This window comes from Lactuca sativa, chromosome 4, assembly GCF_002870075.4.
Source record: "Lactuca sativa cultivar Salinas chromosome 4, Lsat_Salinas_v11, whole genome shotgun sequence".
Lineage (NCBI taxonomy): Eukaryota > Viridiplantae > Streptophyta > Magnoliopsida > Asterales > Asteraceae > Lactuca > Lactuca sativa.
Window position 1 is genome coordinate 57,057,334 of NC_056626.2, and position 18,987 is coordinate 57,076,320.

General features: G+C 35.2%; 3 protein-coding genes across 7 annotated transcripts; 1 reads left to right on the top strand and 2 right to left on the bottom strand.

Moving 5' to 3' along the window:
- LOC128133431 (uncharacterized) lies at positions 1-396 on the bottom strand. The gene has a single exon (XM_052770873.1). The coding sequence runs from the start codon at positions 394-396 to the stop codon at positions 1-3; it is 396 nt and encodes a 131-aa protein (XP_052626833.1).
- A 4,728-nt stretch (positions 397-5,124) lies between these two features.
- On the top strand, positions 5,125-8,020 carry LOC111878512 (protein transport protein SEC13 homolog A). 4 transcript variants are annotated; one of them, XM_023875026.3, is made up of 2 exons: positions 5,125-5,382; positions 6,973-8,020. In XM_023875026.3, the coding sequence occupies exon 2, from the start codon at positions 7,004-7,006 to the stop codon at positions 7,907-7,909; it is 906 nt and encodes a 301-aa protein (XP_023730794.1). In that variant the 5' UTR covers positions 5,125-5,382; positions 6,973-7,003; the 3' UTR covers positions 7,910-8,020. The 4 variants fall into 4 exon arrangements, with proteins under 4 accessions (XP_023730794.1, XP_023730793.1, XP_023730791.1 ...); XM_023875025.3 differs by having other exon boundaries at positions 6,978-8,020; XM_023875023.3 differs by having other exon boundaries at positions 5,125-5,378.
- On the bottom strand, positions 7,957-13,118 carry LOC111878511 (probable glycerol-3-phosphate acyltransferase 8). Of its 2 annotated transcripts, XM_023875021.3 has the most exons (3): positions 12,362-13,118; positions 9,993-10,143; positions 7,957-8,284 (listed from the first exon to the last, which is right to left on the bottom strand). In XM_023875021.3, the coding sequence occupies exons 1-3, from the start codon at positions 13,010-13,012 to the stop codon at positions 8,175-8,177; spliced, it is 912 nt and encodes a 303-aa protein (XP_023730789.1). In that variant the 5' UTR covers positions 13,013-13,118; the 3' UTR covers positions 7,957-8,174. The 2 variants fall into 2 exon arrangements, with proteins under 2 accessions (XP_023730789.1, XP_023730790.1); XM_023875022.3 differs by lacking the exon at positions 9,993-10,143 and having other exon boundaries at positions 12,362-13,104.
- Positions 13,119-18,987: the final 5,869 nt, after the last annotated feature.

The window sequence follows — 18,987 nt, forward strand, 5'->3', positions numbered from 1 at the left end:
TCACCCCAATTGATTCGCAATCTGGTCACGTAAATTATCCATGTATTCATTTCCTTGTGAACCCCATTCCATATCGTGTACATTTTCGCCATCATTTTGTCCCCCTTGTGCTTGAGCATTGTTCTCCTTGAACGCCTTAAATAACTCATCACGAATATCGCATTTCCTTATGAAATTGTGGACTGCAAAACAAGCAACGACTATATCTCTTTGCACTGAAAAAGGAAAAGGAGTCATTCGCTTTAGGATTGGAAATCTCGCCTTCAAAACACCGTAAGCACGTTCAATAACATTTCTGAGTTGCGCATGTGCATGATTGAATTTTTCTTCCTTAGTTAACGCACGTCGCCGTCGATAGTCGGCTAACCAATACCTCGTGTTGCGGTAAGGAGTCATAAATCTACGAGTGTTGGTGTATGCAGCATCGCAAAGGCATGGTTGCAGAAATTGCTAATCGGCCGCTAATCGGTGGACTAGCGATTAGGGATTAATCGGCTAGGCGGGGATTAATCGGGAGATTAATCGGGGACCATTAATTATTAAGAAAATTATTAAAAAATTTATAAATCTAACTTTAATTCTCCAAAAAAAGTGATTAATCGGCGATTAGGTCCGATTAAGTCCGATTTTGACCTACATTGACCAAACCCGATTATGTCCGATTAGGCCTGATTAGGTCCGATTAATTCCGACTTCGACCTGCATTGACAAAGCCCGATTATAGTGACCGATTGACAATAAATCTCATCGGTGGAGGTCCGATTAGCGATTAATCGGCCGATTAGGCCGATTTCTGCAACACTGCGCAAAGGTAATATTTATTTATACACATGAGTGAAGGAAGTACTATATATAGAAATTTAATATCGTATTTTAGAATAAATTTAAAAAGAATTAAAAACCTAGAGGAGGGAACGGAAAGCCTGAAGTCGGGTTACATGCAACTTCTTTCAAAACTCGTGAATCATGTGTTATACCCTCCCAACCGGCCCATACGAATGTGAACATCATATCAAAATCACAAATTCCTAAAACATTTTGAAAGCATTCACCTTTTCCTCTTCCCCTATAACGAGTTTGTTGATCAGTAGGCACGACTGCATGTACAAGAGTTCCATCTAGCGCACCTATTGCTCCAGGAAAGATTTCTTTTAGCTTACGATGCCTCTCTGAGGAATTCACGGTTGCATTAGAATTCGTTGGCACTATAACTTATTTTGCAAAAATCATCATTGCATTTAGCACCTCATGAAAGCATCTATGAACCGTTTCTGTGGAGTGTTGAAACCTTCGTTTGATAATCCTGAACCGTTTATTATGTGCTATAGTTGTCAAGAACATAGCCATCTTTTCTTCAACGCTTATATGTCTACTACTTTGCAACCAATTGTTTCGTCTAAAATGATTGCATAAAAGTACATATGCTTCACGTGAAAGACGCATCAGCTCATGACATTGTGTAGAAGTTCCATGTAACAATTCTTGTGTATGTTGATGACCACTGATTTACGAATCATTATCAATTGCCCTCCCAATTCTGTTGGATGCTAGATTCAACCAATAACAACATAGTAACATGAAAAATGCAATTTCTTATCCGAATCCATAAGCAACCTGTTATTTTGAAAATACATAACAATTATATTAACAACATATAACATAAAAATTCATCCAAAACATCAAGTCATTCATATCATATAAAAATATAGTAATGCAAAACATCAAGTAATCCAAAACATCAAGTCATTAATGTCAAGTAATCCAAAGAAAAAACCATCTAGTTCAAACCAAACATCAAGTAATCCAAAAAAAAAACCCATCTAGTTCAAACCAAACATCTAGTTATCCAAAAAAAAAAACCATCAAAACATTCAAAAAATATACTTAGCGAAACATTCTCCACCGGTCTTGACCAAATTCTCACAAATACCTGGATCAATGGTTAACCACACGTGCCTCTTATCCACACCTTTACCAAAAAGAGCAACAACAGTAGTGTATCTTGGATCAAATATTTCCCATCCTAACTTCTCCAATTTTTCCATACACGCATCCAAATTTTAAGAAGAATGCTTTTCCACAAATATTTTAGCAACTGTGGCAATATCTTCACCGATTTCAAGCAATCTTGAATTGGATGCATCTTTACCCTTGTCTTTACTTTTATTTTGACTCTTTGCCGTATCTGTAGTATTTTGTTTTTTTGATTGAGCGGATGACTCGTCACTGAGACCTACAATTTCTTGTTGAGTGCAATCGATGTCATCAAAGTCATGCAAACTATAGTGGCTTGACTCTTGAGTAGTGGCGTACGTCTCAAAAAATCCACATGTTTGTTTGACTGTTTGGAAAAAATATTTTATTACTTAAACATAATAATATGTTTTTTATAACCAAACAAAATACCTTCGATTCTAGTTCCTATTCTTCTTTGGAAAGGTTGAAGGTATTGGTTGTTGAATTGTACACGTTGCCGGTTTTGTTGCCGGTTTTGCTTTTTAACTTCAAAAGAACACCAAACTTTGACTTTAGGTAGTCATAGCGGTTCTTCATTTGTTTTTGGTCCGCAATAAAGTTGTGTTCAATTTTTAATGTTTCAGCTACATTCCTCCAAGATAATGCTTTCAAACTACCCCTTTCCCGCCCATTCACCGTAACTTCACGTAAACAAGCTTCTAGAAACATTTTTTCTACACCTTCAACCTTCCAACTAATCCTATCCTTCTTTTCTCCCATTTCTTTGATCAATTCAACAAAAAAATGCATGTTTTAACAACAAGTTAAGCATTGCAAAAACACATTTTCAACAACAATTTAAGCAACATAAAGACACCTTGTCAACAACTATTTCAACAAAACAAGTGTACAATGTCATGATATAAGCAAGAATATATATGATTTCACTATAACATCAAACACAAATATGGATATTTCATTATAACAACAACAAAACTAATGCACATTGTCAACAAATATTTCAACAAAACAAGTGTACAGTTCAATAAAACTAATGGATATTTCATGATATAAGCAAGAATATATATGATTTCACTATAACATCAAACATAAATATGGATATTTCATGATAACAACAACAAAAATAATGCATATTTTCAACAACTACAATATTTCAACATAATACTCAACTATAAAAACAGTAAACATAAAATTTAGAGTATAAAAAAAATCAAACATAATATCAAAAATCCAACATTAACATTTCATCGTACTCCTTAAACACATTCACATTGATCATATAACATCAAATTTGAGCATATAACATCAAAATCAAGCCTAACATCAAATATTGATTTTGATTGAACAAATCAGAAAGTAATAGCACACCAATTTTGTTTTTTGATTTTCAATTTTGAGGGGAAACAAGGAAGAAACAAAAGAAGACCAATGAATCAGAGGGGAAAGAAGAATGAAATAGAAAGAAGAGGAGGCGAGCATACCTGTTGCGGTCGGATGGAGATGGAGACGGAAGATAAGCACCGCCGGGAGCAGGCGACGCTGGCGTTCGTCGACGATTGCGCCGGAGGGAGGATGCGTCACCGGTTCGTCGAAACTGATTGGAAGAATAGAGCGAGGCAAGCAGATGCGAAGTGAAGAAAGAAGAGAAGGCGGTCGATGACTCGATGTGTTTAGGGCAAATTAGGACGCGTCCCTTTTTTTTTTTTCAGACTTCATTTGATATCTGAAAAAATAAGAGGCATCTTTTAGTTTAAGAGGTAAAAAATAATCCTCAAACAAACACTCTGAATCTAAAATTTAAAGACATTACCTCTTAATTTTGCAATAAAAAAGTAAACAAACGGGCATGTACAATATTTTTGGTCAATTTTACTTGTAAAATGACTTTTGTACCTTTTAATTTATGTTACATTTTTTCTAAAATTTTATTTTTATTTTTTTATACATTTTTAAAATTAATTATATATTAAAAACCAATATTGGTGGAGGTTTCCATCCACAATTTTTTTAGAATATTACTTTTCACCTCTCTACTTTGTAAGAACTCATTTATAGCACTTCTAACTTTTAGTTTTCTAAAATATCATTTTCGCCCTTATATTTTTTAAGCTTTCGTGTTTAACTCTCGTAGTTTTGCTACCCCTACTTTGTAGATGACATTTTTCATCATCTACTCTGTAAAATGTCACTATCATCCCTTTAACTTCCCTACTTTGTACAATGACACTTTCTACTCCTTTGTTTTGTAAAATGACATTTTCATCCCTATATTTTCTAAACGTCCATGTTTAACCCCATACTATATATAATATGACTTTCCATTACCGCCCCTTAACTTTGTAAAATATCACTTTGACCCCTCGACTTTAAACTTTGTAGAATGTCATTTTCACCCTTTGACTTTTTAAACTTTCGTGTTTATCCCATCCACAAGAATTTAGTTGGTAAGAGTAATCGACCTTTGATATTGATCTACCAACAAATACAATGGTACCTAACTTTTATCAATCTAACCGTCAAATTCAATGTACATAACATATTGGCCCCACTGCAATGCGCGACGGGCAAAATACTATTTTTTTTTATTAAGAACAAAAAATAAAAAATTAAGACTATTAAGCCTCTTAAAACACACCAAATTGTAAATTTCCCTAATTTTTGTTTTTGCATTTGATAATAATACCATAGCTATAGTAGATAGTGGTTGGTGGATAAGAGAATCGTGGTCGATGACCGGTGCAGTACTAAGTGGCGGACCACATATGATGTTGGATTAGGGGTTCTTAAAAAAGAAAAGGACAAAGATGACACTGGACAATAAAAAAAGACATAAATGATGGTAGTGTTCGGTAGTTTTAGTGGTGGTCCGATAGATTTTTCATTTATTGTTATTAAAATTAATAAAAGTAATAAAATAACAAAATAATAAAAAAAATATAAAATTAGGAGTCGATTGGTCATTTTACACACATTTACCAGACTTTTCTAACATGGTTAGCCAAAAATGACCAACAATGTAATTGTTTGAAGCCATATAAATGTGAAGTATCAACTTTTAAAAGATTGGACCAAACATATATTTCTGACCAAACTAGAGGGATCATTTATGTAATTTACTCTAAAAACTACAACATCTTTGAAAAACGGAAAAGCACATCCATCGGTCCATGTAACCCTAACCTCGACGGAGGCACTCTCAGCATCTCCGACATCGGAAATCCACACCTACATTATTCTGCCTCTACTGTTAATCCATTTAAGATCGTCACAGCGAAAGCTACTCTTTCACTCATCCGCTTAACAAATTTAGATTTTTGTGGCTCTGCTGTTTGAAATCTCTGGCGCCGAAGCTACTGTCTCACCATCTTTGATCTCCACATCTAGAGCTTTCTGCCTCTGCTGTAAGTACGTTCGTTTAATTACTGAGGCGTGATAATTAGTTTGTCGATAATAATTCATATATGATTGATTGATGTTTGTTTCTACAGAATAGAATCCTTTTAGCCATGTATAATCAATCGCTGATGATTTGTGCTTTCGGTCTATGTTTATTTACTCTAATCGGATTCTGTTTGTTTTAGTTTAATTGATTATTTTTGTACTTTGAAGAATTCCATTAGTTTCCTCTCGTTGATATCTCTAGATTTGGTCTTCTGATCTGTTTCCTCTCTGATCTTCTACTGATTGTATGTCCATTCCTGTATAATTTGAATGTATGTTTTACTACATTATTGTCTGATCGTCTATCTGGTATCTGTGTCCTGTTTGTTCATATATTGTTATTAGGTAATAATTTGTTGTTGATACATGAATTTCATTTCTATCCACCTCTATTGCGTTTCCGTATCCTTTTTGCCCTAGTAACTTGTTCAAGTCGAGTTGAGAATATGAGATCATGTGTCCTCCATGAATTTCTGGCTGGGGGTGTAAACATATGAGATTAACATTCATACAATAAAATCTCAACCATAAGCTCTCCACAATTCCATTACATCATATTTTGTTGTGGATTCAGCAATTGATAGTGTTCTTGTAGGTAATAATTGATACACTTGCTTGTAGGTGATGTTTATTTACTCTATTTTCTCCGATTTTAGGGTGTAGTTATATGTTATTTGAAACAATATGCAAATATCCCTATTTGCTTTGTCCGTTGGTAAGTTGAAATGCAGTTATATGGATTATGAAACAACTCTTATTCGTATCTCATTTGATGTTCAAAACTTAGTAGATTTATCTCAAGAGTTAATAGGTCCCCTATTTTGTTGATAACATGCACCATACCTATAACCTAGAATGCAAGTTTTGAAGATTCATTAGACTCTTGTAGAAAACTAAAGAAAAATAGTAAGCTTGATGCTAATATTAGTGGTTGCCATTGATTTTCTCTTCCATGGTTCTCATGGTGTGTTTTGTGCACCTCCTCACAACCACCAACTTATCTACCAGTAAAAAAGAATTGTACAAAATAACCACAAACAATATCCATTCTTCTCATTCATTATTCAAAAATACTGATAAGACATCAAGAAATTAATACCATGGTTCATGTATAACATCATTTGCAACAAGTTTTTGGTATCCTCCTTGTTTTTCCAATCCATATTCAAAGTTGCTGTTGTACTCTATCAAACCAAACAATAGCAGAACACCACATTCACAATCATAACTAATAATTCAATGATGCAAGACATACAAGTTTTAACCGGACCAAGGTGAATGTTAGGACATAAATTGTTAAAGTTTCAATCATTGCATAGTGTACAGTTATTTTTGCTTCTCGAGAAACTTGTTTAGCACATGAAATCTAGCTTATTTTTCGAGCTTTTTTAGGTTGTCATGTTTGGCAAACCAAAAAGTAGTTTATAAGCTAGCTTTTTAAAAAGCTACCCAGACTTAGCTTTTTTTTTTTTTGTCATTTTACATATTTCAACTAATTTTATCAAAAGTCATTTTTTTTAAATGAAGGTCCGTGTTAAATGTTTATTTTTAAAGTGCAGAAGGTTGGTTAAGGTTATCTCGTAACATGCCTGCACAAAAAATCGAAACGGGTCACACAGACACTGTCCATGATGTGTGCATGGACTATTACGGAAAACGAGTAGCATCTGCATCCTCCGATTCCACCATCAAAATAATCGGTGTCACCAACAACTCCACTTCCCAACACCTCACTACTTTAACCGGTCACAACGGTCCAGTCTGGCAAGTCGCGTGGGCCCACCCAAAGTTTGGGTCCCTCCTAGCATCCTGTTCCTACGATGCAACCATCATCCTCTGGAAAGAAACCAACCCAAACGAATGGACCCAAGTCCACACTTTCACCGACCATAAATCCTCGGTCAACTCCATTGCGTGGGCCCCACATGAGCTCGGGTTATGTCTGGCGTGCGGGTCGTCCGACGGGAACATCACGGTCCACACCGCCAGGTCAGATGGCGGGTGGGACACCACACGGATCGACCAGGCTCACCCGGTTGGAGTGACTTCGGTTTCGTGGGCCCCGTCGATGGCTCCCGGGGCTTTGGTCGGGTCGGGTAGTTTTGAACCGGTTCAAAAGCTGGCTTCTGGGGGGTGCGATAACACGGTGAAGGTATGGAAGTTATCAAACGGGGGTTGGAGAATGGACTGTTTTCCGGCTTTACAAATGCATACGGATTGGGTTCGGGGTGTTGCGTGGGCCCCGAATTTGGGGCTTCCGAAATCGACTATTGCAAGTTGTTCTGAGGATGGGACTGTTGTGATATGGACTGTGGGGAAAGAAGGTGATAATTGGAACGGGAAGGTTTTGTTTGATTTTAAGGTTCCGGTTTGGAGGGTAACTTGGTCATTAACCGGTAATCTTTTGGCTGTGGCTGCTGGGGATAATAATGTCACCATGTGGAAAGAAGCTGTTGATGGAGAATGGCAACAGGTTACCACCGTTGATTAGAATCAACAGTATTTTCAATTACCATGTTTGCCCTTGTTACTGCTATATTTGATGTTAATACAAGACAATTAAACCTTTTTCTTTTATTACAATAATTATTTGGTTTACATATATATGAGTATAACATACTTAATAAATTGCGGATCTTATGATTGCTTTAAGTAGTGAAAGATTGAAGTAGAGACTGACAAATGAATGGATGAATGTGAATGGCAGTCGAATGTAGGTGGTGATTAGAGCGTTTCTTGGTTGTTGGAGTGAAGAGTCATTGTGGTTGTGGTTGTGGTTGTGGTGGAGCTGGAAGATCATTTTGTTTTTTAGACGATATGGTGATATTATGCTTGCAGAATGGTCTCTTGGCACCATGTAGCCCTCCTTCAAAAAAAAAAAAAATCAATTATTATTAGTTAGTAATTAACTCATAGCCATAGATTTAAGATTATAAGTTAGAACGAACCAAAATGAGAAATTTGGCCCAATTGAGTAGGGTTTGGACCGTATGATCGAAGTCCACCCAATTGAGGCTTATCCGGTATCCGGATAAGGTTTGACCATATTATTTGGCCCGTGTTTTTTCAATGGCTTCCAAAAATAACTAACATTATGATTATTGCCCACTCGATTTTTGATATGTTGATTGATATCGACTTTTTGTTTTTGTGGCATTCAATTTCAACCAATGATGTGGCAATAAAATTCCTAATCAACATAGAGATATTGTAAGGCCATCAGGTGTGGTAACATCCATAGCCATAAATATTGAACAAAAATAAAATTTGAAAATTGAAACCCAAACCTCTTGGCTAGTAATGTATGATATTACATATTCAAAATGTTTTTTTAATTGAATATCTGTTTTATTTGCTTATACTTTCAGCTTCGTTGTATTTCTACAACTGTTTTTTTTAACCGAACTTCATGAATTTATTTAAACATATACAGCAAATGAAACTCATAGAGTACACCAAACGAGTTAAAATTATAAATCATAATTATTTTATAATATTTTAGTATGTTTATGACAAACATTAATATTTTATATTTGTTTGATAAACTTGATTTGCTTTATAGGTTTAGGAAAATTATATAAAAATAATTACATTTGATTTGTTTGATAAAATTGTTCTTACTTAATTTGATTGGTTTACCATCAGATGTAAAAATGCTAAAGTTAATCGGTCCAAGGGGTTATTAAACACATTGTTAGATTACTCTTTGTAATTTTGGCCCAAGCATCTTCTTGAGTAATTTTTTTTTCAGCCGTTCAAAAAGAAATATAAAAATCAAATAGAAAGAAAATAAAACTAAAAAACAATTTTATTAAATACAAAATATATTAAAATAAATTATAACAAGTTGGTATGTTATTAATTAAGAGGTTTAGAAAATGGTAATCCATATCATCTGAGCGGCTCACATCAATCCACTTAAGACCCATGTGCGCGGTTAATTGTAGATCACTAGCGATATTTTAGGCGTATCAATGTTTGAGATTTGAACAGTAGACCTAATATGTGTAATTTCACATCTCATCAATTAGACTTCGTGATTATCAAGAAGGCAAAACTTGTTTTATATACTTTCCTATTTTACTTGGAGTTGGAAATACCTAGATGTTGTTTGGTATCGGATAAACTAATTTAAACATTTTTTTTTCCCTAAACTCTATTTTCACGCCGTATAAGCTAATAAACATTTTTATATAAAAAAACATAAGCTATAAGCTATTTAAATAAACAATCTCAAACACCTCTTAAGATTTAGTCATGATAACATCCAAAAGTCATAGATGAGATGAAGGAAAATCGTGATAGTATTTTTGATTGATGGGTTAAAGAGCATTTGTTACGATGTTATTGTATCCCACCTAGGTAGGTGGGTGATAGGATGTCCGAAAATAATGACAATATATGTTTTTTGACATATGTTCAAGTGACCTGTCCATTGAAGGACAAGACAATACCATTGGAGTAGGGTAAACAATTTTTTTGTCGGCGTTTTGTTGAACTCGCAATGAAAAGCGTAGGTGATAAGTTTCACAGCATTAAATGAGATATTTATGGTATAGTTTTCGAAGGAATACCAAAAAACTTTAAGAGTTCCACCCCTTTGCCTCCAAAGTAATAGTTCATTGCCGGTGGCAAACACCGTCTCACAATAGCCACAATGTTGAACGGCAAGTTTTTGTTGGTGAAAATGTTGGAGACAAACATGGATTGTGTCTTTCTCTCATACTATAAAAAAAATAGTATGGCAAAAAATCAAAATGGATGAAAAAAATAGGTGATCTTGTTGAGGCCGCATTGGTGCCCTTCTAGCGGCTCACTTTTTTTTTTTTGTTTAATCATGTTAGCTCCATAATTTTTACCATTTCATGGAAATCTCCAAAATATCATAAAAAATTACCAAAATACAATAATCATAAGATTTTGAGCGTAAATGCAATTAAAAATGGTAATTGTACAAGAAAAAGATTAAGGGTCAAATGAGTGTAAATGTAATTAGCTATGGTAATTCTTGGCTCGATATGAAACACAACATAACCCCCTTACGTAAATAAAAGGGTTTGGGTAATTAAGATATTTCAATCCGTTTAATTAAACGTGTTGACACAACATAAAAATTAAACGGGTAAGATTAGGTTCCAAACTTTCAATACGAAATGACACATTTATTTATATGCAACTTCTTTTAATTTATTAGGTAAACTGAACATACGAAAAACCAAAACTAAATGCATAAAAAAACTTTAGATTGATTCATTTTGTAACGTGAAACTATTAATTAGCTACCTCAGTCAATACTTATTTTTTATTTTTCACATTTTCATTAATATCTCAAAGTCAACGTGGTTTCTCCTTCGATAAAACTTCCTCTTATTGTGAATTCCACCCCTTTGCCTCCAAAGTAATAGTTCATGTTTTTCACTTTTTCTTTTCCACTTGTTTTTCATTTTTTCTTTTCCGCTTCTCCATGTGCTACTCTTTCATCATATTTAGTATTTCAATCATGACATATTTATCTAGTATGACATGGCATATTTATAAGATTCAAACCCTAAACTCATCAACCCAACATGAAAATAAACGAGTTGACAAATAATTACATAGATCTGGTTAAGGTATACTATCTTGACATGTTTAAGTTTCAACCCGACATGAAAACGACATGTTTGTAGTTTAGGCCCTGAACGTAATAGTTGGTTGAGTTGTTAAGACATTAACCTTTCAAAAATTTCAACTCAAATTAAGGGAAAAGATGTTGGCTTCGAATGAATTATGGGTTTTATAAAAATAAAGTAAATAGAATTTTCATGCTTTTATAAATGTTTTAGTTTACATAAATAGATAACTTATTGTGAGTGGTTGAGTACAACCAGTTAATTTTAATTTTTTACAACTGGCAAAATTTAAAATCCTTCGGGGTGATAATTTATGACATGACACTACAAAAATATACAATACAAAACAAAATTGAGACGGAACTGAAATTCAAATTAATGTTCACATCGAGTGTAAAAATCACGACATCATATCGTGTTCAAGATTCAACACGAGATCAACACGATAGTAATGTGTGTTTATTGTGTTTTGTAAGATTAAATTTGAATTAAATTAACTAATTTTTTCTTATTTTATCCTTTTTGTGTTTGTCGTTTTGGCCGTTTTTAGCGTGTTTTCATTGTGTTGTCTTTGTTTTAGTAAAACAAATCGTGTCGTTTTTTGTTCGTGTTATATAAAAATAATTATATATATAACTGTCGGATTGGATACCCACCTATGAACATAGATACCAAAGAGATTTCCAATTTTATATATAACTACTGGATCAACTAAGAGCCTAGAAAATGACATCTTCAAAAGATTTGTGATGTAGTATTAAACATTAAAGATATTTTAGCAACTAAAAATTGTTCTTTTTGATTTTGATTTTTTTTTGAAGCGTGTGGGTTATATCCTTTATGTGATAGAAAGGAAGTGCTTGAAAAGTTTAAATAAAATAATAGAACCAACAGTTAAATATCGATACCCGAATTCTCTTGTCCTAAAACGTTTTTTAGAATTTTAAATTATATTGTGTAATTTGTAACTTGTTATAAATTAGCGACTAAATTAGCAACTAAAAATTGTTCTCAAAATTGATTTTGATTTTTTTTTGAACGTGTTGGTTATATCTTTACGTGATAGAAAGGAAGTGCTTGAAAAGTTTAAATAAAACAATAGAACCAACAATTAAATATCGATACCCAAATTCTCTTGTTCCTAAAACGTTTTATGTTTTAGTATTTTAAATTATATTGTGTAATTTATAACTTGTTATTATAATACCTTAATAATCTATTCTGTTTCATGGGTTTTCACTGCGAGGGATTTTTTTTTTTTTTTTTATGTTGGATCAATATCGGAACTTTTCTAAGATGTTTTGAAACAAGAAATTGAGAGGGAATCTAACCTTGCAAATGGACATGAAATCGTGGTCAGATTTCCGATCACCGAGTCCGATATCAGGCATATCTTCTCCAAACTCCTTTTGAACAGCCATCTTCTTCAATTTTCCGACCAAAATACCAGGCGCTTTCACAAATCCGGTAGCTCTTTCCGTCCACGGATCCACCTCGATCTCCGTTCCAAGCACCTTATCCGCTCCCAAAAACTCCTGCGCGAACGCATCCACCATCACCGTCGGGTTTGCCGTCACAACTACCTTTCTCCGACAACTATCAAACAGTTCGAAGCTGTCGCTCCTCACATCCATCGCGTAGAACCACGGCAGGACGGCGCGCGAAGCGTTCTCAAGGTCGCTGACCTTAACCCCGAAGAATGCGAGGAATATCAGTATCTTTCCGGCTAAATCTTCGGAGATGAAAATACACACTATTGCAATGATCGGAAGAGAGAGCATCAAAATTAGGCCGCGGAGAAGGCTGCCGGCTTCGATTGCGAGGAGTACGTAGTATAGAAAAGGAAGGCTCGCTTTCAGTAGGGTTCCGTCGAGGTCCGCAGCAATTGAGAGGTTGCTGACCGATGATAAATCGCACTTTGACATCGGAGGAAACGATTTCTTGCCAATTTTCATCTCCGGCGGCAACATTTTCCCCATCATATTACCACCGGAAAAAGGATGCAGAGAGATAAGGTCACCGGAACAGGCTTTACGTGTTAGTCATGCTAGATAACCCAAATTCCCTTATATATTCACCCTAAAAGCATGTATTATGTATATAACGATTTTATGAATTAAATTACGAAATTATTTATGAGATCGGACATCTTAAAAAATAAATCATTAGATATGTTGTCACCTTAGTAAAAAAATAATGTGTACAACGTTTATTATTTGCATTTGATCTTTATTATATATTAATATTGTAGTATATTTCAAGTCGTTGAATAGTGTTTCGGTACCTAAATTATCTACAACTAATTAGATGTATGTTTACCTGTTAGCAGAAATAAAATCATCATGATATAAATACTTTTATTAGTTGTGAAATAATATTTTTTAAGATTTGGCTTTGGGTCTTCTATCACATGTATAGGTTATTATGTTGTTTGACCTCCAACATTTCCATATTCCTCCACCGTCTCTCTCACACACCAGAACACAAAGAACCTTCATCCAACCTTCTTCTACCCTTTACTTCCTCCACCGCCGACCACTGTCTCGCCCACTAGAGCTCAACGTCGAAGCCCTAGAAGCAACCTGCTTCGTCGGATTCTGTCGTAACCTAGATCGAAACAGAATAAATATCGGAGATGGGTTCCAATGAACCGCCGACAGCTGTTATACTTCTCCACTTATGTTCTTCTCGGTGGTTGTTGTTTTTATCCTACTTGAACAAAGAAAGGTCCATCTAATTCAACGTCATCGTCAAATTCGTCAGGCGATATTCCTGCAATTCTCTGTTCCTATTTCAAGTTCACATACTAGATTTAAGTTATGTGACTACTCTTGTCAAATTCGTCTACTCGAACAGCTGCCACATCATGGCCAACATACTGCCATGTTGTGGCTCTCATTAAAGCACATGTTCCATTTATTCGATGTCGTGTCATGGGTATCCTTGTACCACATCGTGGCACATCATTTATTTTTTCAAAACTCCATCTTTGGTCTCTGATAAATAGAAAGCTAAACCAATATGGAACACGAGTGTTACATAATCCTTATGATTGCTACGGTAAGAAAGCTAGTTCCACTTCTAGCCAAACTATTGATAAATTGTTTAATGTTGCTACTTTTTTTTTCCAGAAGCATCCGGTTTTTTCCTTCCAAGTTCGTCCGATTTGTATGGATCATGCCGATATTATAATCACTAAAAAGAACACTTCTGCTGAACAACGTCACACTATCTATGAAGCCTTATTTCAAGGAAGTTTTTTAGAGAGTTCCAAAGGGGTGCCATAAGTAATATAGCTTCATAATTCTTGGTATCGAACCAGACTATTAGTTGCATTTGACATTAGGCTAAATTTTAGATTGATGATGGACTATCAATTGTTTTATCTTCAAATATGTCCAAGGTTGTTGGACAAAAAAAGGTACAAGTTAATTTTAATCAAGTTTTAGAAATCCCATTACGTCATCGATCTAATATATGGTCTCTTGCAAATTCTTTAAATGTTTCTAAATCCACTATGCATAGACGAATCAAGGAAGATTCACTTCAACCACACACAAATGCCATCAATCCAACTCTTACTCATGAGAATAAGAGAGCAAGATTATAATTTTGTTTATCTAAAGTTAATCGGTCATTATCAATTCATATTCCCATATTTTATGATATGTTTAATGTTGTCCATATTGATGAAAAATGGTTTTACATGTCAAAACCATCAAGACGTTACTACCTTGTTCTCAACGAGGATGAACCATTAAGAACATGTAAAAGCAAAAAGTTTATCACAAACGTTATGTTTCTAGCAGCTGTGGCAAGACCAATATTTGATACATCCAGTGATTCTCGGGAAAAAATGATATTTACCTGTTTACAAGATTGGAACCTGCTGCGCGTTCAAGCAAAAACCGTTTTGCAGGAACATGGAGACAAAGCCTATTTTATTGGTGACTAAAGAAGTAACAAGGGTATGGTTGACATAAAAAGTTTTGTCGGATATTAGAGCTAAATGACCACGATGTCATGTCGGTCCCATATTTATCCAACAAGAAAACGCCAAGCCTCATATTGATGTTAATAATAACATGTTTCTTGAAGCAACATATCTAGATGGGTGTTATATCCGACTCACTTTCATCCCCCCCTGCGCGCGTGCGCTCCCGGAGTTCAGATTTGAATGTGTTAGACCTTGGATTCTTTCGAGCAATCCAATCACATCAAGAACAAGAGGCTTTAGGTACAATTGATGAATTGGTTCATGTGGTTCAAACATCTTTTGAAAAAATGAAATCTCAACAATTTAACAATGCATTTTTAACTCTACAAACGTGTATGAGAGAAATCATAAAGTTTCAAGGTGGCAACAACTATCAAATACCGCTATATTAGTAAAAGTATGTTGGAACGAGATGGTAACTTACCACTCCAAATTAGATGTGATGAAAATTTGATAACGAAGCTCTATTACATTTGGTTGCCTAGTTAATTTAGTAATTATATGTTAGGAAAATATAACCCAACATTGTACGAAAGAACAAAAGCATAAAATTGTCGACTGAGGCCTGTGTTTAACACAGTTTCCTTAAAACAAATTCGCCCTATATGGGTGTTTGTTTCCCAGGATACAACAGTGGAAAACAATTCTTCTAGATTGCCCGAACCCTCACTTGGCCCGGATTATACCTTGGTTGCAGCAAGAGAGAAAAGATGAAACAGAAGCGTAAGAGAGGAAGAGATTGATTTCGTTTCATTCGGTGTGTTTAACCAGTCACTTAGGGATTACATATATACTACCCAATGTAACCGATGTCATTAAAACGGAATCGTAATTGTCACAATTAAATAAGAAAATTAATCAAAGAATCAAAACCGAAATCTATGATTAATAGCTCTTAATTCGTTTTTGTAACAGTTAACCAAAAAGGAAAAAAAATGCAAAAAAGGTCCTTGAGCTTCTTCTCCACACAAGTTCAGTTGCCTGAAACCAATTTGGCTCGCATTTGGACCCCCCTGCGTGCGCGCGTAAGAGAGAGCCTTGGTTCTAATTAGTCTTACATAGGTAGCTAGTCTTTGTAGTTATAAACCAATTTTCTTTTCCTTCTTCCACCAATGTGGGATGAGTTTTAAAAACCCACTTGACTCCTTTATCTTCTCTTCAATTGCCTTACTTTGACAAGTAATTTCTCATTCATTTTTAATCTGTTTTGGACGTGTGATATATCGAAACGTAGATATCACGGAGAAGAACACAAATATATAATCAATAACTCGTTTTGATTATATTTAGAGTATTAAATTTGTGCTCAAAATGGAGAAAATCCATTTTTGGAAATTAATAAAATTAATTTTCCAACAATCCCCCACATGAATGAAAATTGCTTCAACATCCACAATTGCTAGCTGCTTTAGGTAAAATCCAGCAGTTGAATCATGCACAAGATATGTAGGTTTGACCATTTGAACCTTCCCTTAAGATACATATTTATTTTACTAGTGGACCAGTAGACTCGATGTCCTTGAACTGTTCTGCCATTTGTATAAATAATCAATACATGTCTCACATGATTCTCCCTGACCTAGTTAGGTTCTCATTGATGTGTCCGTTTTGGTCGTGGACACTTGCCTGATTCTGTAAGAGCTCTTAGGAACTTGGCCATTCAATTCCCTTTGAAGCGACCCCACTTCTCTCTCAAATAGGTGATTATAACATAATCATTAAAAGCTAAAGCTTGATGATTTCCAACTTATCACCAACCACTATAAGCTTAACCTGCATCACTGTTATTTATAGGAATGGGTTGGGGTTGACCCCCACATATGTTATATGCAAGTAGGTTGTCCCATTGAACCTAGATCTTGGGATCTCCAGTCAACTAGGTTGGGTTTTCCTTCGCAACAACTTATTCGTTCATGGGTTTTAATCCCATTCCTTTTGACGACTTTGCAACTAACTCCCTATTTAACCCTTTGGTTAGCGGATCCGCAATGTTATCCTTGGACCTTATATAGTCAATTGAGATAACTCCAGTTGAGAGTAGTTGTCGAATGGTGTTGTGTCTTCGGCGGATGTGTCGGGACTTACCATTATACATAACACTTTGTGCCCATCCAATTGCTGATTGACTATCGCAATGGATTGAGATTACAGAAATTGGTTTAGGCCATCCTGGTATATCTTCCAGAAATTGTCTTAGCCATTCAGCTTCTTCTCCACATTTATCAAGTGCTATAAATTCCGAATCCATGGTAGATCTAGCTATAACTGTTTGTTTTGAAGATTTCCATGATATAGCTCCACCTCCAAGTGTGAACAAAAACCCACTGGTTGACTTGGAATCTTTAATGTCGGATATCTAATTGGCATCACTATACCCTTCTATGACTGCGGGATATCTTGCATAGTGCAACCCATAATTGCGAGTGTACCTTAAGTATCGTAATACTCTTTTAAAACTCTTCCAATGTGCATCACTTGGATTATTGGTATATCTACTTAGTCTGCTTATTGCAAAAGCTAAGTTAGGTCTGGTACAACTCATAAGATACATTAGACTGCCAATAATTCTTGCATATTCGACTTGTGTAACTCCTTCACCTCTATTTTTACTTAGATGATGACTTGTATCAATTGGTGTCCTAGCGACAGTAGTATCACCAGAGTTGAACTTCTCAATAATTTTATCCACATAATGGGTTTGATTTAATGTAAGTCCATTTGCAGTCCTTGTGATCTTCACACCAAGGATGACGTCTGCCAAGCCCATATCTTTCATGTCGAATCTTGCCTTTAGCATGTCCTTTGTTGATTGAACCATTTTATCGTTGCTACCAACAATAAGCATATCATCAACATAAAGGCACAAGATGACATAACCCTCACTTGTGTTTTTAACATAAACACACTTGTCACATTCATTAATTTTGTATCCATTTTCTAACATCACATGGTCGAAATTTTGATGCCATTGTTTTGGGGCTTGTTTCAACCCATATAATGACTTCACTAGTTTGCAAACCTTTGATTCTTGTCCTGGGGCAACATACCCTTCTGGTTGTTCCATATAGATTTCTTCTTCTAAATCCCCATTTAGAAAAGCTGTTTTAACATCCATTTGATGTACTTCAAGATTTCTTATAGAAGAGATTGCAAGTACCAATCTAATGGATGTAATACGTGTGACAGGAGAGTACGTATCAAAGTAATCAAGGCCACTTTTTTGTCTATATCCTTCTATTACTAGTCTTGCCTTGTACTTGTCAATGGTTCCATCCGCTTTCATTTTCTTCTTGAAAATCCATTTATAGCCTAGTGGTTTGCAACCTAGAGGTAAATCCACTAGCTCCCATGTATGGTTATGCAAGATGGAATCCATTTCGCTTTTAATTGCCTCTTTCCATTGAGGTCCTTCGGAAGAGGTGACTGCCTCTTTGAAAGTTTGAGGCTCTCTTTCAACCATGTAAGTGTAAAAATCATCTCGAAATGACTTCTCCACTTGTGCCCTTTTACTTCTACGGGGCTCTGCTTCTTCCTCTATTACTTTTTCATAGGAGGATTCATTGTGCTCAATTAACTTTGAAGCATTTGTCTCAACCTTATGAAGACATGGAAACACATTCTCAAAGAACGATGCATTTCTTGACTCCATTATTGTGCCTTTTTGAATTTCTTGAATTTTTGAGTCATGCACAAGAAATCAATACACACTACTGTTTTGTGCATATCCAACAAATATGCAATCAACAGTCTTGGGTCCTATCTTAACCACCTTGGGTGCAGGTACCACCACCTTTGCAAGGCACCCCAAACTCGAAGGTATTTGTAGGATGGTTTTAGGCCTGACCATAACTCGTATGGTGTTTTATCCGATTTCTTTCTTGGGACCTTATTTAAAAGGTAGTTAGCGGAAAGTATAGCTTCCCCCCCCCCACACACACACATTGAGGGTGGCAACCCAAA